The following is a 27,691-nucleotide window of genomic DNA, read 5'->3' as shown; positions in this document are numbered from 1 at the left end:
CAAGTTAAAAATTCCTTATCTTTTCTTGAAATTTACTATATAATGCATTATAAAGACTATTTATATCAAAAAGAGAAAAAATCCACAAAGGCTTCAAACAGGAAGACAAAAAACTGAGTCACTGAAAAATTAAAGTCTAACTTTCTTATTGTACTGCAATGTACATTTAATTACGACAAAAAGTTATGCTTAGTTTAAAAAAATAAAAGACCAGAATAAATATAAAATAATAATGATCTACTAATTTTATTATGGGAAACAAATGGTGCTACACTTTCTATTTTTCTTCTGAGAAATGTCAACTAGAAACAGCAAACTGTCCTCTGGGAAAAATCAGAATATCTGAGCCTAAAAATGAACCCTGTCCTCAGATGAGTTAGTGCACAAGTATTCACTGGGGAACCATGCATTATTTTGTAGTGTGGGCACAGGACATAAAATAGTGGAGATTTTTTTTTAGGCTTCTTAGAACATGGCTCATATATATCAAAAACTGCAATTGTGGCCAAGATTAAGACTTTTTTCCTTTAAAGACTAAGCTATAGTACAGTTTGTGCATTAGACTATGGCACCCTTCCCCATCTTAAAAAGTCTCAGTAAAAAAATGCAAATGCATATATAAAAAACTGTCACCATCTTTCAGCACAAACTACAATATTTTGGAAAGCCATTCACTTTTCAGGTCCCCATAAATGACACTGCTTTTCCCATCTACGCAAACAATTCATTAATTTTACTGTAAAAGACTTTCTAAGGTTACTTAATTCAGCAATCTTGAACAAAAAGAATTCTCTCTATCCTAATACCTCCTAGAAAGATCAATCAATAGTCCACTTATCCTTCTGCAAATGTAAATCAATGCTGGACACCTCAGGGAAACCCCTTCATTTACTTGAAATCTATATAGCAAGTCATCTCTTACACTCTCTTCCACAAGCTATATAACTCACAATACTCCTAATTTATCTTTGTGGTATCTGTTCTCCATTAGCCTGTAAATTTTGATTTGTATTTGTAGTCTATTCTTTTATTAGTGTAGTTAACACAAGTAAAAAGGTTCCCTGAGCATCTACAGATTATTAAAAACTCATACCAGGCTTCTTTTTATCTATTTGTTTTCTTGCCAAATAACATAATATGGCTTGCTCACATTCTGGTTAAATTTAACTATGAACCATGGATATATACATATATATATATTTTTTAAGCCTTAATTTTTTTTTTTTAAACTTGGCTAGCATTTATTTATTTTAATTTTTATTTTTTTGTGAGGACGATCAGCCCTGAGCTAACTAACATCCACGCCAATCCTCCTCTTTTTGCTGAGGACTGACCCTGAGCTAACATCTGTGCCCATCCTCCTCTACTTTATATGGGACGCGACCACAGCATGGCCTGACAAGCAGAGCCTCAGTGCGCGCCCCGGATCCAAACCCAGGCCGCCAGCAGTGGAGCACGTGCGCACCTAACCGCTACGCCACAGGGCGGCCCACATATATATATTTTTTGATGTATGGGACCTAACCAGTAAGTCTTTCTCTAAAATGAATTTCTAATTTATTTTTATCCTTAGGCATGTAATAACCTGTACTTGTCACTACTGTCTTTCAGCCTGTTGGAATGAATCCATTTTTCCAACTTATTATGCCAATTCTAAATTTTATTTATATCTTCTATTAACATTTATTCTCATTTAGAAACATCAATAAATCTTATAGGTATCTTTTTGATTCTTTCATACACAGTACCAATAAAGATACTAAAAAGGACCTCACAGCTAGATTCCCAATGGATGCCTCCAAGATACAGACAAGCCAGTCCTGGAATTTGGATACATACGGTTTTCAAGGCCACATTTTTATAAAAAAGGCTATGCTTTTGTAAAGAATGCTTTTCACCTCAAAGGCACCATTTAAAAGAACTATCCTTATCACTTTGCCTTTATATTGCATGTCACTCTGTAAATGAAAAACATGCTATTTATTTTGTATGTTATGCTGAGAGATACTGAGTACTATATTATTCTGAAAATATGCTTGATAGTGGCCAGTGTTGGGTGCCAAGTACTCTCAGTGACTTCTCCCCTAAAACAGTGTTAGGGGATCTGCATAATAGCTGGAATTCTTTAAACATGCTATACTTGAATACGTCATAGGAATACATAAAGTTTTCTAAATCTTCTGGCACTTTCCCCATTTGGTCTGACATTTATTACAACTGAAACAACCATTTTTCATATCTAATTTTTATTGAAAAGACATGAATAAAGACAACTTCTAAAACTTCAGCCTCCTAATCATCCCCTATTAATACTTTTTTCATTATTCTCTATTTACTTAAAAGTCTATTAGTTAAAAAAGTACTGTACCAGGCAAGGTAGGAAGAACACAAAAGAAGTAGAGTTTCTGTCTTATTTTTAAATGCATGATTTGGAAAGCAAAGTATATAAATATAAAACAGTGTGTTTAGTCATGAACCAAGAAATATATCTAAATGTCCTTTACTCAAAGAGAAAACTTTTTTCTTCTCTAAAATGAAAGTTGAGCTTGCATTTCCTCTTTCTCTTCTTCCACTTTCCTTTTTCTTCCTGAACAATTAGGTCCTAAAACCATTATGTGGGGCAGAGTCAGAATTGGAGTGAGATCAAGAGGGCATATGCACAGAAGGGTGGCACAGTGGAATGTCAGCGCCCAAACAGGATGAGAAGGGCGTCAACACATAGGGGTAGTCCAGCACGGGTGTCAGAGCTTCAGTGAAGTGAGAAGAGCATCCATGGAGAAGAGTAGCCTAGCATGGGTGTCAGGGCCTATGCAGGTGAGGTGGGTATCCTTGCAAGGGGGTGGGAGTGACCCAGCATGGAGAGTCAGAGCCCAGATATGGTAAGGAAGGGGTCTATGCAGAGGTTGGGAGTGAGTGCTGGTGTAGAATAGCCCACAAAGAGTGAAAAGAGTATCCACGCAAAGGGTTAACCTGGAATGTCAGAGCCCGAGGTGAGTAAGGAGGGCATCCACACAAGGGAGAGGACCAACACGTGGAGGTCAGAGCCAGAGAAGGGCAGGGAAGACAGAACTGCGAAGGGGTGGCCTGGTGTGGTGTCAAAGCCTAAGCAGAAGAAAGAGGACATCCAAGTAGAGAGGACAGCCCAACATGAAGAGCCAGAACCAGAGCGGAGTGAGGAAAGCATTCAGGCAGAATGCAGCCTGGATTGGTGTGCTGGAACATAAGCAGGGAGAAGAGGGCATCCATGAGAGAGGGATTGGTGGACTAGAATGGTGAGTCAGAGTTCCAGCAGGATAAGGAAGGCCTCTGTGTGGTAGAGGGAATGCAGCAGAGGTGGAGGATTAGTTACATACAAGATGATTAAACAAAAAAGTAAAAATATTAAAGGTAATATAAACCAGGTTTCTCAAGTCAGCCAGGAGAGTTACAACACACAATAAGGGGCCGGACCAGTGGTGTAGTGCTTAAGTTCGCGTGCTCTGCTTCGGCGGCCCGGGCTTCACAGGTTTGGATCCCGGGCGCGGACCTATGCACCGCTTATCAAGCCATGCTGTGGCAGGCATCCCACATATAAAGTAGAGGAAGATGGGCACAGATGTTAGCCCAGGGCCAATCTTCCTCAGCAAAAAAGAGGAGGATTGGCAACAGATTTTTGCTCAGGGCTAATCTTCCCCCCCCACACACAAAAAAACCACACACACACACACACACACACACAATGATTTCACTTAGAGTAGTAAAATTCACGGATATAGAAAGTAGAATGGTGATTACCAGGGGCCAGTGGGAAGCGGGAATGGGGGCTTGCTTAATGGCATAGAGTTTTAGTTTTGCAAAATGAAAAGAGTTCTGGAGACTGAACAACAATGTGAATGTATTTAACACTACTGAACTTAAAAAACGGTGAAGATGGTAAATTTTGTTATGTGTATTTTACCAAAATTAAAGAATTAAATTTAAAAAAATACAATAAGACATCTCATGAAAACAAGTATTTCTCATGATACAAAAATCTTTAACAAAATATTAGCAAATCAAATTCAGCAACAGATTAAAAACAGAAGAAAAAAAAACAATGGGGTTTAGGCCAGGAATGAAAGGTAAATTAAACATTCAAAAGTCAATCAGGCAACACTGGAAAGATGGCAAAGGAAGAGCAAAGAAAAAGATCCCTTTGGTTCCAGAGTATCTCCTGAAAAAGAGAAGGCTTATCAGGCCCTCAAAGCCACCCAGGCAAAGCAAGCACTTTTGGAAAAGCAGCAGCAGAGGAAAGGAAAAGAGCTCAGGTTTAAGCAACTGGAATGGTTCCTACATGATTCCTGGTGGCAACATGTGACAGTGTGTGCCTCAGACAACTAGAAGTGAAACCTCGTGGCTTAGAAGTGCCAGATGAACATTCCTTGGCCTTTGCCGTACGCATATAAAGGATTAATGGGGTGAGTTTACTGGTGCAGAGGACCATAGCAAGGCTTCGCCTGAAGATTTTCAGTGGTGTCTTTGTCAAGGTAACCCCCCAAACCACAAAAATGCTGCGTATAGTGGAATCTTATGTGAGCTGGGGATTTCCAAATCTGAAGTCTGTCCAGGAACTCATCTTGAAATGTGGACAAGCCAGGGTCAAGAATAAAACCATCCCTCTGACAGACAACACAGTGATTGAGGAGCACAGGGATTGGGGAAGTTTGGTGTCATTTGCTTGGAAGACCTCATTTATGAAACTGCCTTCCTGGGGAAGAATTTCCAGGTGATCTCAGCGTTCTTGCACTCTTTCTGTCTCTCAGTGGCCCATCATGCTACCAAGAATAGAGTGGGCTTCCTCAAGGAAGTGGGCTCACCTGGCTATGGAGGTGAACGCATCAATCAGCTCATCCGGCAGCTGAACTAAACCCAACTATCTGAAAGCACAGTGCATTGGAAGCACATGCTTGTTTTTTGGAATTGTTACCCAGTATCTTCAAAGAAGATTATTTTCTGCTGTATCTTGAGAAGCTGGAGGGGAAGGATCAGGGAAAAGATGGTGATGTTCCTGGCAGGCACTTCTCATCACAACCCAGTTCCAAGGAAAAATTCCAGTGTGTTTTCCAAGTTGGCCACTGCTGCCACCTCTGAAATCAGGAAAGGACTCATGCCATGAAAGAGGTAGTCTTGCTTTGTCACATCTTCTATCCTGGAGCTTTAATGTTGGTGAATGAATACCCAAGCATGAATGCAAGATAGCAGTGGACGAAGCCCATGGGCATACTTGAACCTAGGGATTCCCAGGGCCTCGTTTTGGGAAGAACTTGAAATACAACTAAAAAGAAGAGCACAAAAACAGTGCTCACTTGTCTCTGCTGTGAGTCCATGTTCTAACTTTTCAGTGATGCTTTTGCGAACTCTCAAACTTGGTTGGCTCTAAGTGTATCTGGTAGCTTCTTTATCTTAGCCTGCAACTGGCTTCGTCCTCGCTTAGGATTTTAACCTACTCTTGGATCTATGAGAAGGGAAAGGACCCTCTCCCCAGGAAAACATGTATAAACCCAAATTTTTGCTTGGAAGTTTAGGGTGTTTGTAGACCCTTTTCAGGGACCCAGGCACATTATATGAGGAAGTCCTGCACCATCAGGATTGGTCAGCCAGACCCTGACCTTGCTAGTCTCCTCTGGTTCCATGCCCTGTGGAAGATCAAAGCTTACCAAGACAGCTTTTGCCCTTCAAGTCAATTGAGTGTTTCCTATTAAGAACACAGTGGTAGATGGCTGAGCCCCTGTCCCCATTTATAACTTGGGGAACTGCCTACCATTTATTTCCGCTGGGCTTCAGGATGGAATTTTTTGGTTTCTCTAATGATCAGTCCTCTGCTTAAAACCCAAATCAGAAAAGAGTGAACCATTTTCTTGGTCTGGCATGGATGAAATTAGCACTATTTGGTCTTTTAGGTCCCAGGCAAGCAGCCTTAATTGGACATTTTCTCTGCATATTCTAGACTCTAGAAGTATTGCCCTCTATCTTCATGGTAATGATGTAGTAGACCAGCACTGGGGCTCCTGGGGACGTTAGACCTGAAAAGGGGGCCTGATTCTGCTTGGATTGATCGTGAGTGTCCACCCCTAAATGAGCCTTCCCTCTGCTCCTATCACTCAGTTGCCTCAACTTGCCATCTAGGCAGTTGGTTTAGGGTGTGTCAGGTACAGGTTAAGACTTGAAAATATGCTTAACCATTGTGCCCCCTGGTCCCTTAAGATCAGCTTTGCTGCAGTTTTGGCTCATGGGGTCCTCCAACATAGCTGTGAGATTGAGTCACAGGTATAGCAATGTCTTAAAATGCACCAGGTTATGAGGTAATTAATTAGGTTGGTTGGCTCAAGAGTTAACCTGACAGGAATAGATGTTATAGATGTTACTCTTATACTGTAAAGCACTGTGAAATCAGATTACTTTAAAATGATGTATCAAAAAGTCATGGGGAAAGAGCAGTTGTGAGTGTGGAAGCTCAGGGCTTATATCACAGATCTGTCTTATACTAAATATGAGAATAATGTTTCCACTCTTGCCTGTAAAATGGGGCTAATATAGTCTAGCCTTTTTGCTTCACATGGTTGTTAAAAGGATTAAGCAAAATAACAGTTTTTTGCAGCATTATTTACTATAGCCAAGACATGGAAGCAACCCAAGTGTCCCTCCACCGATGACTGGATAAAGAACATGTGGTACATATACACAATGGAATACTACTCAGCCATAAAAAAGACAAAATCGTCCAATTTGCAACAACACAGATGGACCTGGAGGGTATGATGTTAAGCAAAATAAGCCAGACAGAGAAAGACAAACACTGCATGATTTCACTCATTTGTGGAAGACAGACCAACACACAGACAGACAGAACTGTTTGGTGGTTACCAGGGGCAAGGAGGGTGGGGGGTGGGCACAAGGGGTGAAGGGATGCATTTATACGGCGACTGACAAACAATAATGTACAACAAAAATTTCACAACAAAAAAAAAGAAAATTTCCTCAACCTGATAAAGAACATCTATAAAAGACTTAAGATCAGAAACAAGAAGGCAAGGATGTCTATTCTCACCACTTTCATTCAACACTGTACTGGACGTCCTAGCCTATGTATATAGACAAGAAAAAGAAACAAAGTATCTATAGATTGGAAAGGAAAAAGTGAAACTTTATTTGTAGATGATATGATAATGTATAAGAAAAATCCAAAGTATTCTAACAAAAAACTACTATAACAAGAGAATTTTAAAAGACTGAAGGATACCAAGTCAATATAAAAAAAATCAATTCTGGGGCTGGCCCGGTGGCCCAAGCGGTTAAGTGCACGCACTCCACTATGGCGGCCCGGGGTTCACCGGTTCGGATCCCAGGTGCACACCAATGCACTGCTTGGCAAGCCATGCTGTGGCAGCATCCCATATAAAGTGGAGGAAGATGTGCATGGATGTTAGCCCAGGGCCAGCCTTCCTCAGCAAAAAAAAGAGGAAGATTGGCAGATGTTAGCTCAGGGCTGATCTCCTCACAGAAAAAAAAAAAAAAAAAAAAAATTCTGTTTTTTGATATGAGAAATTAAATAAAATTAAATGTATAATAAAAATGTAAAACAACACCATTTACAATACTATTAAAAACATAAAATACTTAAGGATAAATATAACAAAATATGTTCAAGACCTATACCTTGAAAACTACAAATCACTGTAGAGAAAAATTAAGGAAAATCTAAATAAATAATGGAGACATATGACATATTCATAGATTGGAAGACTCAATAATGTTAAGATGTCAATTTTCCTCAAATTAATCAATAAATTCAATACACTCCAAACAAAATGCCAGGAAGCAATTTTCTTTTAGAAACTGACAAGCTGATTCTAAAATTTGCAGTGAAATTCAAAGGACCTAAAAGATCCAAAACAATTTTCAAAAAGAACAAAGCTGATTTACCTGATTCAAGACTTACTATAAAATTACTGTAATCAAGTCAGTGTGGTATTGGCGTAAGGGCAGACATATAGATCAATGGAAGGGAATAAAGAGACCAGAAATAGACCATGCATACATGGTCAACTGATTTTTGACAAAGAGGCTGAGGTAATTCTACAGATAGTCTTTTCTAACATAGGAAAAAATCTTTGCTACCTTGGGATGAGCAAGATTTCTTAGGCAGAACATTAAAAACATGAACCACAGGGGCCAGCCGGGTGGCGCAACAGTTAAGTGTGCACACTCCACTTCAGGGGCCCAGGGTTCACAGGTTCGGATCCCAGGTGAGCGCCAATGCAACGCTTGTCAGGCCATGCTGTGGCGGCATCCCATATAAAGCAGAGGAAGATGGGCACAGACGTTAGCTTAGAGCCGGGCTTCCTCAGCAAAAAAGAGGAGGACTGGCATCAGATGTTAGCTCAGGGCTGATCTTTCTCACAAAAAAAAAAACAAAAAGAAAAACATGAACCACAAAAAAAAAAAAAAACGGATAAACTGAAGTTCATCAAAATCAAAAATTTTGCTTTTCAAAAGAAAACACACTAAGACAATTAAAAGGCAAGCCACAGACTAGGGTGCGGTTGGGGGGACAACCAATATATTTGACAACTTACCTCCAGAATATATAAAGAACTCTAACATTTCAATATCAGAAGAGAATGTGATGGGTGAAAAAAACAGGCAAAAGATTTGAACAGACACTTAATAAAAGAAAAATGGCCAATGATCACATTAGTCATTGGGGAAATAGAAATTAATTCCACATGGAGATAGCACTATAGTCATCAGAATTGCTAAAATTTAAAGAAATGACAATACCAAGAGTTGGTGAACATGCAGAATGATGAAACTCTCGTAAGCTGCCAGTGGAAGTGTGAAATAGCACAACTACATTGGGAAACAGTTTGGCAGTTTCTTACAGAGTTAAATATACACTTGACATATAACTGAGTAATTACACTGCAAAGTATTTACAGAAGACAAATAAAAACTTCATATCCACACAAAGACTTGTACCTGAATGGTATTGACGCTTCATTCAAAAAGACAAAAACTGGAACAACCCAAATGTCCGGTAACAGATGAATAGATAAACAAATTAAGCTATAAGCATATAATGGAATACTAGTCAACAATAAAAAATGAACTACTCTTACACACAACAAATTTAAAAAATCTCAAAAACCTTATGCTCTGAAATAAGCCAGATAAAAAAGGATAAATATTATATGATTTCACCTCTAAGAGTTCTCTAGAAGAGTCAAATTCACAGGGACACATAGTAGAACAGTGGTTACCAGGGGCTGGGGGAAGGGGAGAATAAGGAGTTATTATTTAATGGGTACAGAACTTTAGTGATGAGAAAGTTCTGGAGATGGATGGTGGAAATGGTTGAGCAGCAATACAAATGTACTTCATACCACTGCACTGTACACTTAAAAATGGTTAAGATCGTAAATTTTATGTTATGTATATTTTACCACGCACACATAAAAAATCATTATGCCAAGGGAAAAAAGCCAGAGAGAAAAGAGTACATAGAGTACAGCCATTTATTTGGCATGTCAGAACATGTAAAAACAAGCTATACTGACAGAAATGACATTAACGGCTGCTAGGGATGGGGGATAGAGGAGAGAACTGACTGTAAAAGGTCTCAAGATAACTTTTTAGAGTGACCTTACATTTGTGAAAACTCATTGAAATATAGACTTAAAATCTGTATGTATTATTGTATGTAAATTGCACTTTGATATATTTTTAAATAAATAAGCTTGAGGAAGGAATAAAATGAAACAGAACAGAAAATAATATTATAGACTCTTCTTTCTAGGAATGAGGTTATGTTGTGGAGTACAAAGAAGGTGGTAGCTAGAGGGAAATATATGGTCAAAGGAGTATTTTATTTCTCAAGATGAAAGAGAAATGAGTGTATTTAATGCCAATGGGAAACAGTTATTTGAAACCAGGCTGAAAATTCAGAAGTAAAAGAACATAGAGGCTAGGAATGTTTTGTTGGCAGTGTTTGAAGTATATGAAATTCTGTTCTCTACTTCCCCACTTGGACGAAACTGAGTTTTGCAAAAAAAGTAAAGTATGAGTAGAAAAAAGTAGACTGAAATATCCAACAGAGGAAACTTAGCAAATTCAAGAAACAAAGAACACATTTTTCAGGGCCGGCTCGGTGGCGCAAGTGGTTAAGTGCACGCGCTCCGCTGCGGCGGCTGGGGTTCGCTGGTTCGGATCCTGGGCGCACACCGATGCACTGCTTGTCAAGCCATGCTGTGGCGGCATCCCATATAAAGTGGAGGAAGATGGGCATGGATGTTAGCCCAGGGCCAGTCTTCCTCAGCAGAAAGAGGAGGATTGGCAGATGTTAGCTCAGGGCCGATCTTCCTCACAAAAAAAAAATATATATATAAAAAAAAAGAACATTTTTTTCACCGTATACCTGTACAATAACAGTAATTATAGTAATCATGGGATTTTCAGCAGTATATGCAAATCTGTACTAATACTAACATACTGATCCTCTACCAAGAATTACTAAAAAACTAGCATTTTGCTAGAAAGCAGAAGATTATTGAAACCAAAACATATACTCTAATATTTCAGGTATTCTCCAAGCCTGGCAGCTAAAATGAAATGGATCAGTCAGGGCAATAATGGCAAATCACGACCATTAACAAATGGAGCCAAACTAACGGTAATAGGTTTTCAATGCCATCAAACATATGTGATAAGGACATCCACAGCCCTCTATGTGGGCCTTGTGAGAAAATCGTCTTCAAATACTGAGAGTAACAATTAGAAACATTTTCCTAACACAAAGAACACTATTTGAAGTTGATGAAAACTCTACTTCAAGGACAAGAAAAGCCAAAGAATTCTAGTCAAAAAGGTTACTGCTTATCTCAGGTGGCATATCAAATTCAGACTAGGGCATGTACTCTAAATTCTCATACCCTGTATCCAAGCCCCCAAAACATCACTGCTTTTTGTCATCTTTTATACCTGCGATTCTATGATTTCATCAGGTAATTTTTTAACTTCAATCTTTTTATAAAAGCCTCTACAAACATTATTTTAAGGCCTCAACACAAAATATATTTTGAAACACACCTCATCTAGTTATCTTTAATTAGAAATAAAGAAGAAAAAGACCTTCTATTTCCAAATATGCAATTCAGTGATAAAAACTAGTACTATTTTGTCAACTTTTAGTTATGGCCTTTCTCTAAATTTAACTTTGACAATTTACATTATTACATTTCTCCATAGACATCTTCATTTATTATATTTTTAAGATTCCCCCAAACTGGACAAGTATATTGACAGAGAAATTACACCTACAAGACAGATATGCCTCATACACATTATTAATGAACTGGAGTAGTACATCCAAACAGCTAAGAAGTATCATTGCCAAAATTCAAAATCCCTTATTTGAAAGCATCAGGAGTTAGCAAAATGACAACAGATATTCTTGTGATAGATTACAGTAAAATGAATGTTCTTTTCTGTTCAGATGCTAAGGCAAACCCAAAGATAACTGCTATGCCTCTGATTACAATATCAACCTACATCAACAGTAGAATTAAGTTTCAAAATTTTCCCTCTTGATAGATGACAGCTGCAAATATTTGCACCAATTTGGGAAATTAAATAAACAAGAAAACGTAAATTGGAGAGTGGCTTGTACTGATGTTTCTTTCTTTTCTTTTTTTTTCTACTTTTTTTCCTGCTTAAAAGTATACTTTACCTTTTTTGGCACCACAGAATATCTTTTCTCTAAAAGTCTTTGCTCCTGTAAGTTCAATGACACAATGATATCAGAACATATTTGTAATTTTCTATTTTCAAAAACAATTGCCTCGGGGCCGGCCTGGTTGCACAAGCGGTTAAGTGCGTGTGCTCCACTTCGGCTGACACAGGTTCACAGGTTCGGATCCTGGCCACGCACCGACACACCGCTTGTCAAGCCATGCTGTGGCGGTGTCCCATATAAAGTGGAGGAAGATGGGCACAGATGTTAGCTCAGGGCCAATGTTCCTCAGCAAAAAAAGAGGAGGATGGGCACAGATGTTACTCAGGGCTGATCTTCCTCACACACACACAAAAAAACACAGTTGTCTCTCTTACATAATAATGCATCTCATATAAGGTTGTGTCTCACCTGGCCAATTCTTTAATTAAGTTTGCAATGCGTCTTTTGTCTTCAAGACATAAATCCTTCAGTGATGCACTCTTTATTCCTCCCCTGCAGAAATTCTAAAACAAACAAACAAGAACCTTTTGGTTAACTTTTGCTAAAAACAATTTTTAAGACTTTTCAAGAAATCTCTTAAAATAAGCACAGGAGGTGAAATTTCTTTGATATTGTTTATCTTGCAGAACACTATTTACCTGTTTCATTTAAACCTACTGTGAACTCAAAACAGGCTGAGGAACTGTCTGTCCACCAGGCGACATCATGAAATTTACAAAGAAAACCACACATAAAGAACTCAAAAGCAGAAATGTCTCTGCTTAAATATTAGAGAATAGTAAGAAAACAACTTTCCCTTGGTGAATGTCACAGAAACAAACACCTAATGGAAGGTACTGAGAACCTCTCCTACACCATAGCTCCCAGACTGCTTAAAGGTATACTAAAGTTGGCAGCAGAGGGACTAGTCTCTAAGCTCTCAATGTATCTTAAGGTTCATTCCAAAGGGTACTAGACCAAAGAGTAATAATAATAACAGCTAACACTTACATCTATCTAGTGCTTATTGTATGCCAGGAATATTCTAAGTACTTTACACTTATTAATCTATTTCATTTTCCCAACAATGCTATTAGGTAGGCATGATTCCTATTTTACAGTGAGAGTACATATCTGCTGGGATTACAGCAGTTAAGTAACAGAATCAAGACTCAAGCATAGCCACAGTCTGTACTATATTATCTCTTGTGCTACAAGAAGTTCTCCCAGTACCTGAACATCATTAAGAGAGGTCTTTAAAGCCATGAAACTCAAGAAGTCACAAGAGAACCAGAGGTAACATGTAAAATAAAATAACTATGATCTTTGGCATTTATGCAACCACAAAGTAGGTCAGTCCAATTACTTCAGGTAGCTAAGAATAATCCAAGACTCCTAAAATGAATTCTGGAAATACTGACAGCCAAAGATGGGAAAGATAGGAGAGAACAGGAAATGGGAAAAAGGAGGTGGTAAGAAAATAAAATAAGTTTGGTTTTAGATATGGTCAATTTAAGATGCCAGGAGGACATTCAGGTGTAGGCAGAAAGTTGAAAATGTGAATCTGGCTCTCAAGTCAGAGAAAACATAAAGATTTAAAATTTAGCCATATGATATTATAGATGATGCTTAGATTTTTATTATTTTCTTTATACTTTTCTATGTTTTAAATTTTTTAAAGTTAAGAAAAAATATTAGTTTTTTTAAATCATCTACAAATTCAAGAAAATAAATTAAAATCTTTATTTTTAAGGACAAGAGGTGAATCAGAAGCATATACTATTGTGGGAGAAAATAAAGAAAGAGTTTCAAGAAGAGTGTGGGGTTAAGAGTGCTAATGACAGAAAAAGCTAAACAGAATATGGAAAGAAGTCACTGGATTGGCAGTGGGAGAAGCTGCTGACAACCAACGAAAAGACACTTCAATAGTGGTGCAATGAGTAAAAGAACACACAAGAGAAACTCTTGCACATAGGTGAGAATTTTAGCAGCACTGTGTTTAACAGCAAAATCCTAAGAATCAGGTTTTATCAAGGAGAATAAACTGTGGTATATTTATACAATGCAAGTCGATAGGTACTGGCGTTATACTCCTGACTTTCATCTTCAAACCCACCCTTCCATGCTCTGCTATGTGATGCTGAGGCTGAGACTCTGGAAACCTCATTTCTTCTTTGCCACAAGGCTCTCTGCTAAACTCTGCCAGTAGGAAGAACTACAGGAAGACCAGAGGTTGTTAGAGGAAGAAAGGACACATTTGTTCCTATTTGCTTCCTGTGCCAACAGTGTCACCCCTGTCAGAGTTCTTCACTCTGGCAAGAACAGCTGATTCCAGTTTGCAATTTTTCCAGAACCAGCCTCTATCATGTCTCCTGGGAGATAGCAGTACCAGTCAGGCTGGTTCCCCATCATCAGAGGTCCAAGTTCCAGCTCTAAGGGGCTCCTCCTCAAAGCTTCTAAGTTTTAATAATTCCAGCTTGTTCTGTCTGTTCTCCCAGCCCTAGAGATGGGAGTTGTTTCTTGTAGTTACTACCTAAATGATTCCTTAGTGTTCCCTTTTTACCTTTCCAGTTCTCGAGCACCAATTTAACAAGTCTTTAAATATTCTCAGTTAAAATAACTGACTGAACCCTGACTAAGATATTAGTGAAAAGAAACGAAATATAACTATATACAACATAAATAAATCTCATGAACATAATGTTGAACAAAAAAACAACTCACAATATATACAACGTGAGCTCGTTTATATAAAGTTCGAAATATAAAACTAAACACAAATATGTATTTAGACTACATAGGACAGGGGTTGGTAAGTACAGCTGCAAGCCAAATCTGGCCCACTGCCTGTTTTTTTAAATAAAGGTTTATTAAAACACGGCCATGGACATTCATTTACATATTGACACATATATGGCTCTTTTCACACTACAGTAGCAGAGCCGAGTAGTTGAGACAGGCTAATAAAGGCGAAAGTATTTACTATCTGGCCCTTAACAGAAAAAGTCTGTCAAACCCTGACACAGAAAAACAAAAGAATGATACACACAAAATTCAGGATAGGGATTATCAAAAAAGATGATATAATAAGGGAAGGACACACCTGTACAGTCACTTGACTTACAATGGCATCACTGCAATTCAATGGGCAAAAGAATGGTCTTCTCAATAAAAGGTGCTGGACCAATTTTTTCGTATGAAAAAATGAACCATGACCCTAACTTAACACTATACATATATTAATTTCTGATGAATAATGGATTTAACTGTGAAAAGTAAAACAATGTGGCTTCTAAAAGAAAAGAGAGAACCTACTGCAAAGAGTGTAGCTAGCTAACAGCCTCACCTAACTACTGTCACACCTTCAGGATCCACTGCAGTGTTCGTGCCAATGCCAATGACTGGGAACAGCAAAGATACTAGAACTGGGCCATTTCTGCTTGACATGGCATCCTTAAAGACCAATATTTGCTCTGGGGTTCCCCATTAGCCTGACAGACACTATCTCAGACTGCAAGGCAATCTGAAGTCTGAAGCTCTTCCTAGTCAATCTTTCTCCTTTCTTTCTCCTCTCACAAATGGCAGACCTATAGTGAAATCTTAAGGCTCTCCCTGTCTATTCCTGCTCATTTTACTCTTTATCTTTTATAGGTGTTTCCTCCATTAAATCTCTTCCATTTCTAATTACATCTTGGTGTCTACCTCCCAGAAGACTTGAACTGACATAATTACCATTCTGAAAACATTAATGAATTAAGGACCTAGATACTGAACATCAATGGCTACAAAGATCATACACAGACAAACCACAAGACATTATATTCTTCAATGAAAAACACATACACCACCAGTTTTAGTTTTGAGAAAAAATGCATGCATACATACATACACAACCACATGTGGGACTTCCACATCCAGCCAAAAAGCAGTAACAGGGACCAGATTTATCCCACTGCCTAAAATAACCAAAAAACTTGTCAAAATATATGAAACAATGGTTTTCAGACATTGGACAGCAGGCAGCACAGGACAGTGATCACTGAAAGAGGGGAACCAAATAAGGTGAGCCCTACCAATTATCCTAGCTAATTGCCTGAGAAGAGTTTTCAGGGGTCACGTAGGGAAACCAAGATGGACCTCAGCAATCTTTCCCAGTTGAGAACATAGAGCTGGGAGTCCAGGAAAGCCATGGTATCTAGAATTTGCAAGGCAGAATAAAAGAGAGGATACAGCTACACAGCAAGAGAACTCCAGAGATCTACAGAGGGTCTCCTGCAAGTCAACAACTGAGTACTGACCATATGTTTATGAAGAGACCACCAAAAGCCAGGGAAAGAACAACCCAAAATGAACAGGGGGACTAATCTCCGTAGCTAATACAGTGCCAGGAATAGTCCATATTCCTGTAATTCCAGGGGCTCAGGAGGAGTATCAGAAGGGCACTGCCTATAGTGGGCAAAATCAGCCCTATACTAAAAGCTGCTCTGGTGTCACTTTAAACTAAGCTTTGAAAGGATCTAACTACTTCTAAATAATTAAATTCTGTCCCAGAGAAAAACCTCAAGATTATTTATAGAAATACAAAAATATCCAGAACTCAAAAAAGGTAAAATTCATACTGTCTGGTGGCATCCAATAAAAAACAATCAGGCAGGCAAAGAAGCAGGAAAATACAATCAATAATTAGGAGAAAAATTACTCAATCAAAATCTACCCATAAATGACTTATGACAGAATTATAAACAAGAACATTAAAACAGTTATTATAAATATATTCCATATGCTAAAGAAGTTAGAATAAAGACTGAGCACATTAAGTAGACATGAAATATATAAATAAAAACAAAAGACCCAAAGTGAACTTCTAGAGTTAAAAACTATACTGTTTTATATGGAAAATACAGTAGTTGAGATTAGTGGCAGATTAGACATCACAGAAGATGATTAATGAATTTGAGGACACAGCAATATAAACTATCCATAGATAAACACAGAACAACAACAACAAAAAACTGAAGATAAAAGAAAAAAAAAACAGAGGATCAGAGAGCTGTGGGGTAACTTCAAGTGGCCTAATATTTGTGTAATTGGAGTCCTCAAAAGTGAGGAGCGAGAGAAGGGGGACATAAAAATATCTGAAGACATAATGGCTGAAAAAATCCCCAATTTGATGAGAACTATAAACCCAAGGATCCAAAAAGCTCAACAAACCCCAACCAAAAGAGACATTTAGAATACCATAATCAAATTGCCTAAAACTAGTGACAAAAGAAAATCTGAAAACTAGCCAGAGTTTAAACTCACGCACATTATACACAGAGGAATAAAAATAAGGATGACAGCAGACTTCTCTCCAAAAACAATGCAAGCCAGGCAACAGTGCAGACACCATTAAAGCACGGAGAGAAAAAAACAATCAATTCAGAATTCTATAGCCAGAAAAATATCTTTCAAAAACAAAAGTGAAATAAAGACTTTTTCCGGCATACAAGAGCTGAAAAAATTCATTCCCAACATATCTGAACTATAATAATGTTAAAGGAATTACTGTAAGCAAAATGGAAAATAATATCAGTGATATCAAATGGAAAACACCAGAAATAGTAACTACATGGGTAAATCTAAAAGACATTTGCTGCATTTTTTAAATCTCTTTAAAAAACAATTGAAATAAAAGGAATCCAAATTGGAAAGGATGATGTAAAACTATCTCTGTTTGCAGATGGCATAAACTTATATACAGAAAATTGTAAGGAATTCACCAAAAAACTATTAGATTAGAACTAATAAGTGAATTTAGAAAGGTTGCAGAATACAAGATCAATATAAAAAATCAACTGTATTTCTATACACTAGCAGTGTACAATCTGAAAATGAAATTAAGAAAACAATTTCATTTATAATATCAAAAAGTATAAACTACTTAATACTTAGGAATAAATTTAACAGAAGAAGTACAAGATATGTGCACTGGAAACTACAAAACATCTTTGAAAGAAATTAAAGAAGATCTAAATAAATGGAAAGACATCTTACACACCATATTCAAGGACTGGAAGACTTAATATTAAGTTGAGAGTAGTCTCCAAATTGATCTAAAATATTCACTGCAATCTCTATCAAAATCCCAGCTGATCTTTCTGCAGAAATTGACAAGATGATTCTGTAATTCCTACAGAAATGCAAGGGACTCATAACAGTCAAAACAATCTTGAAAAAAAGAAAAAAGTTGGAAGACTTACACTTCTTGATTTGAAAACTTACTGCAAAGCTACAGTAATTAAGACAGTGTGAAGCTTGGGGAGTGACGTCAGCATCATGGTGGAGTGAACTTCCCCCACTGAACTCTCCCCCTCTGAGACACAACAAAAAGAAATTCATATTCCAACAGAAGCTATTCACACAACACAGGGGACGTCTGAGGCACCCAGGCAACCGTACACCCAAGGACTGAGGTGCTGGAATCCGCAGAGTGAGTGGAAGGAGGTAAGAGGAGCTCCCTTCCTTCACCAATGACTGCAACCCTGAGACTGAGACCATGCGGATCTCAAAGAGAGGGGGGTAGAGGTGGCTTGCTGCATGAAAACCGGCGCTCTCCAAGACCCGTCACAGCCCAAGGGGATTCCCCTACGGAGGGAACGGAACTGTTGCAAGGGTAGTCACAACAAGCTAGCTCCTCAGGAGAGCAGAGACCAACAGCGAGGCAAGAAACCTCTGAGATCGGGGAGGCGAAAGTAAGCGCCCCTCCCCCACCTGGCCCGCCTGACAGGCGCTTCAGCACAGTGGTGCTTCAGCTCAGCCCCATCCCGAGGCAGCAGCCCCCAGGCGCCCGGGCCCCACCAGCAGGGGTGGCATGACCACACCCCACCTCCACAGGCAGTGGCCCTCAGGCGGCTGGGCCCGACCAGCAGTGGGGTGAGCCTGTACCCCCACACCAGAGGCAGCGGCAGCTCAGGCCCTACCATGCCACAGCCCCAGCTGCTCCAGCAGGACCAAGCCACAGCCCCAGCTTCCCCAGCTCCACCATACCACGGCCCCAGCTCTTTCGGCTGGACTGTGCCATGCCCCCAGCTCCTTTGGCTTGACCGTCCCTCCTCCCCCTGGCTCCAGTGGCTTCGGCTTGGCCTGTGCTCAGGCTCTAGGTGACTTGGCACGAGCAACTTCAGCCCAGTGCACTCCAGTTCAAGCTTCTTTGGCTCACCGCACTCCAGTTCCCGCTTCTTTGGCCCAGAGGCGCTCCAGCTCCTCCTTCTTCAGCTCAGCACACTCCAGTTCCCACTTCTTTGGCCCAGGGCACACCAGTTCCCGCTTCTTTGGACCAGCGGCGCTCCAGCTCATCCTTGTTCGGCCCACCACACTCCAATTCCAGCTTCTTTGGCCCAGCGCACACCAGTTCCAGCTTCTTTGGCCCAGCGGTGCTCCAGCTCCTCCTTCTTCGGCTCAACACACTCCAGTTCCACCTTCTTTGGCCCAGCGCACACCAGTTCCAACTTCTTCGGCCCAGCGGCACTCCAGCTCTTCCCTGTTCAGCCAAGCACACTCCAATTCCAGCTTCATTGGCCCAGAGCACACCAGTTCCAGCTTCTTTGGCCCAGCGGCGCTCCAGCTCTTCCTTCTCCAGCCCAGTGCACTCCAGTTCGAGCTTCTTTGGCCCAGTGGTGCTCCAGCCCCTGCTTCTTTGGCCTAGTGGCACTTCAGCTGCAGCTGCTTCAAGCCACCCGCACCCGAGTCCCAGGTGCTTTGGCCTAGTGTGCTCCAGTCTCAGCTGTTCCCACGCTTCCCCATAGCAGCCTCCACTCAGCCACGCCTCAGATCAGCCAGGGGCTGACAAGAGTGCCTGAGGATTGAGGTGGGCCAGAATACACAGCCCTTAACCCCCACTCAGCGGCAGCAAGAGGAAACTGCGACCATATATTTTCACTATGAGGAAAAGTAAGCCAACACTGACAGGCATCATGCAAAAATACATTAAATCTCCAGACCAAAAGGAAAATGAGAAGCACCCAGAAGTCAACCCAGAAAGCACAGAAATGTATAACCTTAATGACAGAGAATTCAAAATAAACATCATAAAAAAGCTTAATGAAATACAAGAAAACACAGACAGACAATTCAATGAAATAAGGAGTTTCTTCACAAAAGAGGCTGAAACTATAAAAAAAAATCAGAAATCTTAGAGATGAAAAACACAATAGAGGAGATAAAAACAAATCTGGAAGTCTTAAGCATCAGAGTTGACAATATGGAGGAAAGAATTAGCAATATTGAGGACAGCAATGCAGAAATGCTTCAGAGGGAGAGGGAAAGAGAACTAAGACTAAAAGAAACTCTCTGAGAAATATCTGACTCAATTAGCAAATCCAACATAAGGATTATAGTTATTCCAGAGGGAGAAGAGAGGGAAAAAGGAGCAGGGAGTTTGTTAAAAAAATAATATCTGAGAACTTCATAAACCTGGGGAAGTAGCTGGAAATATCAGTGAACGAAATAAATAGATATCCTAAATATATCAACACAAAAAGACCCTCTCCAAGGCATATAGTAGTAAAGCTGGCAAAAGTTAACGACAAAGAAAAAATATTAAGGGCAGCTAGACAAAAAAAAAAAATAACATGCAAAGGAATTCCTATCAGGCTCTCAGCCGATTTCTCGACAGAAACTTTACAGGCTAGAAGAGAGTGGAACAATATATTCAAAGTTCTGAAGGACAAAAACTTTCAGCCAAGAATACTCTATCCAGCAAAAATATCCTTCAGATACGATGGAGAAATAATAACTATCCCAGATAAACAAAAACTAAGGGAGTTTATTGCCACAAGACTATTACTACAAGAAGTGCTCAAGAAGGCCCTCATCCCTGAGGAAAAAAAGAGAATAGGGATTCAAAGTTTTGAACAAGGAGGAATATAGGTCAACAAAACCAGGAAAATTGCAGCCCTCTATCAAAATAGATTAGCAAACACTTAAGTATAAAACCAAAGATCAAAGGAAGGTAAGAACCAAGTATAAATACAACCTCATCACGTTAAACACGAACTCACAACACAAGAAGGAATAAGATGTGACAACAACAACTTAGAAGGGGAAGAGGAAAGGGATCAAATTGACTTACTCTAAGGGAATAAGAGACCATCAAAAAATGGACCATCACATCCACGAGACTTTTTATACAAACCTCATGGGAGCCACTAACCAAATAATCAGAACAGAATCACACACGATAAAGAAAGAGAACACTAAGAGAACCTCCATACAGAACTAGCAAACTAAATTGGTAGTCCGAAACACACGGGACGAGAAACAAAAGAAATGCAACAGAACTGGAAAAAGAGCAATAAAATAACAACAAGCCCCCATATATCAATAATTACCCTAAATGTAAATGGACTGAACTCTCCAATCAAAAGACACAGAGTGGTGGGATGGATTAAAAAACAAGACCCAACAATATGCTGCCTCCAGGAAACACATCTCAGCTCTAAAGGCAAACACAGGCTCAGAGTGAAAGGATGGAAGACAATACTCCAAGCTAATGGCAAACAAAAGAAAGCAGATGTTGCCACACTTATATCAGACAAAGTTGACTTCAAGATAAAATAGGTAATGAGAGACAAAGAGGGGCAATATATAATAACAAAAGGGACACTCCACCAAGAAGACATATCACTTTTAAATATATATGCACCCAATAGAGGAGCACCAAGGTACATAAAGCAACTATTAACAAACCAAAGGTTTGCAAATCAATCAATGTGATACACCACATTAACAAAATGAGGAATAAAAGCCATATGATCATCTCAGTAGGTACAGAGAAGGCTTTTGACAAGACTCAACATCCATTTATGATAAAAACTCTCAACAAATGGGTATAGAAGGAAAGTACCTCAACATAATAAAGGCTATATATGACAAACTCACAGCCAACATCATACTCAATAGGGAAAAACTGAAAGCCATCCCTCTAAAAACAGGGACTAGGGTGCCCACTCTCACCACTCTTATTCAATACAGGACTGGAGGTTCTGGCCAGAGCAATTAGGCAAGAAAAAGGAATAAAAGGAATCCAAATAAGCAATGAAGAAGTGAAACTCTTGCTGTTTGCAGATGACATGATCTTATATACAGAAAACCCTAAAGAATCCATCAGAAAACTATTAGAAATAATCAACAACTACAGCCAAGTGGCAGGGTACAAAATCAACTTACAGAAATCAGTTGCATTTCTATATACCAACAATGAACTAATAGAAAGAGAACTCAAGAAGACAATCCCATTTACAATTGCAACAAAAGAATAAAATATCTAGGAGTAAATTTAACCAAGGAAGTGAAAGACCTATACAATGAAAACTATGTTAGGACATTATTGAGTGAAATCAAGGATGACATAAAGAAATGGAAAAATATTCCATGCACTTGGATTGGAAGAATAAACATAGTTAAAATGTCCATCTACCTAAAGCAATCTACAGATTCAATGCAATCCCAATCAGTATCCCAAGGACATTCTTCACAGAAATAGAACACAGAATACTAACATTCATATGGGGCAACAAAAGACCCCATATAGCTAAAGCAATCCTGCAAAAGAAGAACAAGGCTGGAGGCATCACAATCCCTTCGAAACACACTACAAAGTGATAGTAATTAAAACAGCATGGTACTGGTACAAAAACAGACACACAGATCAATGGAACAGAATTGAAAGTCCAGAAATAAAACCTCGTATCTATGGGCAGCTAATCTTTGACAAAGGAGCTAAGGACATACAGTGGAGAAAGGAAAGTCTCTTCAATAAATGGTGCTGGGAAAATTGGACAGCCACATGCAAACGAATGAAAGCAGACCATTATCTTTCGCCATACACAAAAATTAACTCAAAATGGATCAAAGACCTGAAGGTGAGACCTAAAACTATAAAACTCCTGGAGGAAATTATAGGTAGTACACAACTCATCATCAGCCATAAAGGGATCTTTTTGAATTCCGTGTCTACTCAGACAAGGGAAACAAAAGAAAAAATAAACAAGTGGGACTTCATCAGATTAAAGAGCTTCTACAAGGCAAATGAAACCAGGATCAAAATGTATAGGGAACCTACCAGCTAGGAAAAAATATTTGCAAACCATATATCTGACAGGGGATTAATCTCCATAATATATAGAGAACTCACACAACTGAATAACAAAAAAACAAACAACCCAATCAAAAAATGGGCTGAGGGAATGAACAGACACTTCTCCAAAGAAGATATACAGATGGGCAATAGGCACATGAAAAGATGCTCAACATCACTAATCATCAGGGAAGTGCAAATCAAAACCACACTAAGATATATCATCTTACACCCGTTAGAATGGCTATAATCACCAAGACAAAAAGCAACAAATGCTGGAGAGGCTGTGGAGAAATGGGAACCCTAATCCACTGCTGGTGGGAACGCAAACTGGTGCAGCCTCTATGGAAAACAGTATGGAGATTCCTCAAAAAATTAAAAATACAAATACCTTATGATCCAGCTATCCCACTAGTGGGTATCTACCCAACGAACCTAAAATCAGCAATCCAAAGAGGCTTATGCACCCCTATGTTCATTGCAGCATTATTCACTATAGCCAAGACAGGGAAGCAACCCAAGTGTCCCTCAACTGACGACTGGATAAAGAAGATGTGGTATATATATATACCATGGAATACTACTCAGCCATAAAAAAAGACAAAATCGTCCCATTTGCAACAACATGGATGGACCTGGAGGGTATTAAGTGAAATAAGCCAGAAAGAGAAAGACAAACGGTGCATGATTTCATTCATATGTGGAAGATAAACCAACACATGGACAGATAGAATTGTTTGGTGGTTACCAGGGGTTGGGGGGTGGGGGTGGGCACAAGGGTGGAGGGATGCACTTATATGGTGACTGATAAACAATAATGTACAACAAAAACTTCACAATAAAAAATTTAAAAAAAGTAAAAATATTAAAAAAAAGTGTGGTAGTGGCATAAAAAGAAAAATATAGAACAATGGAATAGACTTGAGAGTCCACAAATAAATGCTTACATTTATGGTCAACAGATTTTTAATTGCCAAGACAATCAAAAGGAAAAGAATAGTCTTTTCAACAAATGATGCTGGGACAGCCAGGTATCCGCATGCAAAAAGAATGAAGTTGGGTCACTACGCTCATCATATACAAAAATTAAATCAAAATGGACCAAAGACTAAATGTAATATATAAAACTCTTAGAAGAAAATATTGATATAAATCTTTGAGGTGTTAGATTAGGCAATGATTTCTTAGATATGACAGCAAAATACAGGCAACAAAAGAAAAAAAAAGATAAATTGGACCTCATCAAAATTAAAAACTTTTGTGCTTCAAAGGACACCAACAAGAAAGTGAAAAGAAAATGCACAGAATGGGAGAATATATCTGCAAATCATACATCTGACAAGGGACTTGTAGATGGAATCTATAAAGAACTCTTATAACTCAACAATAAGAGGACAAATAACCCAATTGAAAAGGATCTGAAGAGATATTTCTCTAAAGAACATATACAAATGGGCAAGAAGCACATAAAAAGATGCTCATCATTATTAATCATTAGGGAAATACAAATCAAAACCACAATGATACACCACTTCATACTCACTAAGATGATTATAAGAAAAAAGATGGATATGGATCTCTAAGTAGTGGACAAACTGGAATCCTCATACATTGCTGGTGGGAATTTAAATGGTGTAGCTACTTTGGCAGTTCATCAATAGGTTAAACATAGAATTACTATCTGACTCAGCAATTCTACTTCTAGGTATATACCAAGGGAACTGGAAACACATATCCACACAAAAACTTATACATGAATGTTTATAGCAGTACTGTTCATTAACAGCCAAAAAGTATGACAACCCAAATGTCTTTCAACTGATGAATGGATAAACAAAATGTATATTCAGCCATAAAAATGAATGAAGTAATGATACATGGTACAACATAGATGAACCTTGAAATCATTATGCTAAGTGAAAGAAGCCAGTCACAAAAGGCCACATATTATATGATTCCATTTACATGAAATGTCCAGAATAGACAAATCTATAGAGACTAAAAGTAGATTTGTGGTTGCTAGGGGCCGAGATAATTGGGGAATGGGGAGTGACTGTTAATGAATATAGAGTTTCTTTCTGGGGCGATGAAAACGTTCTGGAATTAGATTGTGGTGATGGATCTATAACTCTGTGAATATACAAAAACCCAATCAATTGTACACTTTAAAAGGATAAATTTTATGATATGTGAATTATACCTCAATTTGAAAATAAGACAGTTGACTATTTAAAGCAAAAATAATAATATATTTTGAGGTTTATGTATAGAAGTAAAAGGTATGGCAATATCACAAAAGTCAGAACTTATACTGTTGAAAGGTCCTTAAATTATAGATGAAGTGGGAAAACATCACTTGAAAATAGCCTCTGATAAATTAAAGATGTATACTATAATCCCTACAGCCACTGAAAAGCCCAACAAAGAATTATAGCTAATAAACCAATAGAATCATAAAAAAAATATGGACTTAATCCAAAAGAAGGCTATGGTTGAATATAAAAGAAACAAACCATTATATTAAAAAACTCCAATTTTTGATAAGAAATTGCAAATTCAACTATGCACATCCCAGTATGAAGTGAGTGCATTGGCAATACAATTGGCCTTTTGAGCTTATCACAGTTAAATCCTGTGGACTACCAAACATAATAATTAGTAACACACTAGATATAGGAAATGTCCTCAAGAACAACAGCCAGGAATTGAAAAACTTTTTCTGTAAAGGGTTCAATAGCAAATGTTTTTGGCTTTGTGGGCATACAGTCCCTGTAGCAACTCTGCCATTGAACATAAAAGCAGCCATAGATATTAAAAGAATGAGCAAGACTGTGTTCCAACAAAACTTTATTTACAAAACAGGCAGCAGGCAGATCTGGCCTACAGGTCATAGATTGCCAAACCATAACTTAAATTCTGGTAGGGGAGACAAAATATAACAAAAAGTAAAGTAAAATAAACCAGTCAGATAGGACATGCATCAAAGGAACATATAGATTACTATTACAGAGGCAAAGATGAGGGAGAAATCAATGTCTAGCCTATAAAAAGAAAGAATCTTTATGATATTCTTTTCCAAGTGAAGGAAATAATAATAATGCAGGCTGATTTTCTTTTAATAAAACATCTTTCTTATAAACAAGGGTTTATCCATCAACTAACAAATTCCCATGAACAAAAATCATAAAGGACGTCTAATAAAAGAAAAAGTTGTCAATTTGATTTACTAACTCCACATAGATCAGGATGTAGGTCTTTTGAGACATACCAAGATAATAAATTTGTCTTAACTAAGGCTAAAAGCAGGCCCAGATATTTTAGAGCAAAACTCTTGAGTAATCTAGATACTATATATTCATACCAAGCATCATCAAAGCATTCTAGAATCCTCTGTATCTTTTAAGAATGCTTGTAGATCACCTAACATTCTTTCAAGGGCTCTTCTACCCTTATATAGCAGTTATTGGTCAGCCCAGAAAAATCAGTTACTGGATAGCACTTATAAAAATTGGAAAATATGAAAAAATAAATAAGAAATCACTGACCTGTTCATTTATGGAATCTCCTGCACCTTTTAAAGACTCCATGGAGATTGAAGCAGCAGTCACCCTGGAAGTCTTAAGTTTAACATCAGCTTTTGGACTCATCATCTTGTGTCTTGATCTGATATTTCCTTCTGTAGAAATTCCTAAGGATTTCCATCACATAAGATTTCAAAATTATATCTTATTCTCTTAAACCTTCCCCCCATCAACCTCTTCCTTGGTATCTTCTACTTTATGGGACCTGATAGGGAAAACTCTTACTTTAAACATAAATAATGAATCATGAAAAGATTATGTTTTGAATACATTAAATATTCAATTGAAATATTTTTAAAAGGTGCTGGAATGTTCAAAAGTCACATTAAAACCAATAAATTACAACATGCCATATATAATTTAACTTAGGGGAAATTAAAAATCTGATTTTTCACATAATTAGAGTACCTTCAATGGTTCAGTTTTACTACTCATCTGTAATAACCAGTAAACTTGAAAGACTCTATTACATAAAGCCTATATCAAGATAGTTTCACACTTTTCTTTGAAATATTAAATTTAGGCTATTATTTGTAATATAAAAAATAAGAAAATAATGTCTTGCTCCTTAACACATGAATGAAGTATTCTACAAATTCATTATAAGCTGCTTGCCCAGTCAGCCCTATAGAGTCATACTAGATATATATATATATATTTTTTTTTTTTTTTAATTTTAGGTTCTAATGAACTGTTCCCCATTCAGTTATACCTGTAAAGTTGTCCTAATGTTTTATCTTTCTCCTAACACTTAAGAAGCAAAGGAAGCTTACCAAATTAATATAGAAAATCATACCTGGAACATATACTACTGATTGTTCTTCATCAGAAACTATGTAGGAGGACATAAAGGAAAATACTAGAAAAGATTATCCAAAATCCAAATGCTGCTTCTGATCTGCACTTCTATTATAATTTGTAATTTCTTTTGACCTGGGAATTTATAACTAGCTTTTAAAAACAAAAAGCAGAGTAATTGAATTAAATGAAACAAAATTAATATTCTTTTAAAGTTCATCTTTATATATTTACAACTATATGTTTTGTAAAGATTTTGGAAGGCCTATTTCCATAAAAATTTATCCACGCTTATTCCCCAGTTAGATACCCTACACTATAAATTCTGCTGTTAGGTTCCTTTCATTTTCCTTTCCTTTTGTAAACAATGAGTTAAATGCTCCAGTTTGCTCATTATGGGAGCACTGACAAGTTATTTTAGGCTTGAATAAATAATTTCAAAATGAGCTTTAGCTTTGAAGAACA

At 38.0% G+C, this 27,691-nt stretch overlaps 1 protein-coding gene and 1 pseudogene across 4 annotated transcripts in view; one reads left to right on the top strand and one right to left on the bottom strand.

Annotated features, from left to right (window-relative positions):
* The window catches only part of KIAA1328 (KIAA1328 ortholog), a 353,895-nt gene that overhangs the window by 320,551 nt on the left and 5,653 nt on the right, over nt 1-27,691 (bottom strand). For all 4 annotated transcript variants that reach the window (XM_087439155.1, XM_004422476.3, XM_004422475.3 and 1 more), the window contains exons 2-4: nt 27,225-27,260; nt 26,393-26,535; nt 12,158-12,252 (exon numbers count right to left, since the gene is read on the bottom strand). In XM_087439155.1, the coding sequence (XP_087295281.1) occupies nt 12,158-12,252; nt 26,393-26,535; nt 27,225-27,260 (274 nt within the window). The remainder of the gene's footprint in view (nt 1-12,157; nt 12,253-26,392; nt 26,536-27,224; nt 27,261-27,691) is intronic.
* LOC147915284 (large ribosomal subunit protein uL30 pseudogene) lies at nt 4,140-4,885 on the top strand (annotated as a pseudogene).

The sequence above is a fragment of the Ceratotherium simum genome, chromosome 14 (assembly GCF_057802395.1).
Source record: "Ceratotherium simum simum isolate JZ-2026a chromosome 14, ASM5780239v1, whole genome shotgun sequence".
Lineage (NCBI taxonomy): Eukaryota > Metazoa > Chordata > Mammalia > Perissodactyla > Rhinocerotidae > Ceratotherium > Ceratotherium simum.
This window is presented reverse-complemented; position numbering and strand designations above follow the sequence as displayed.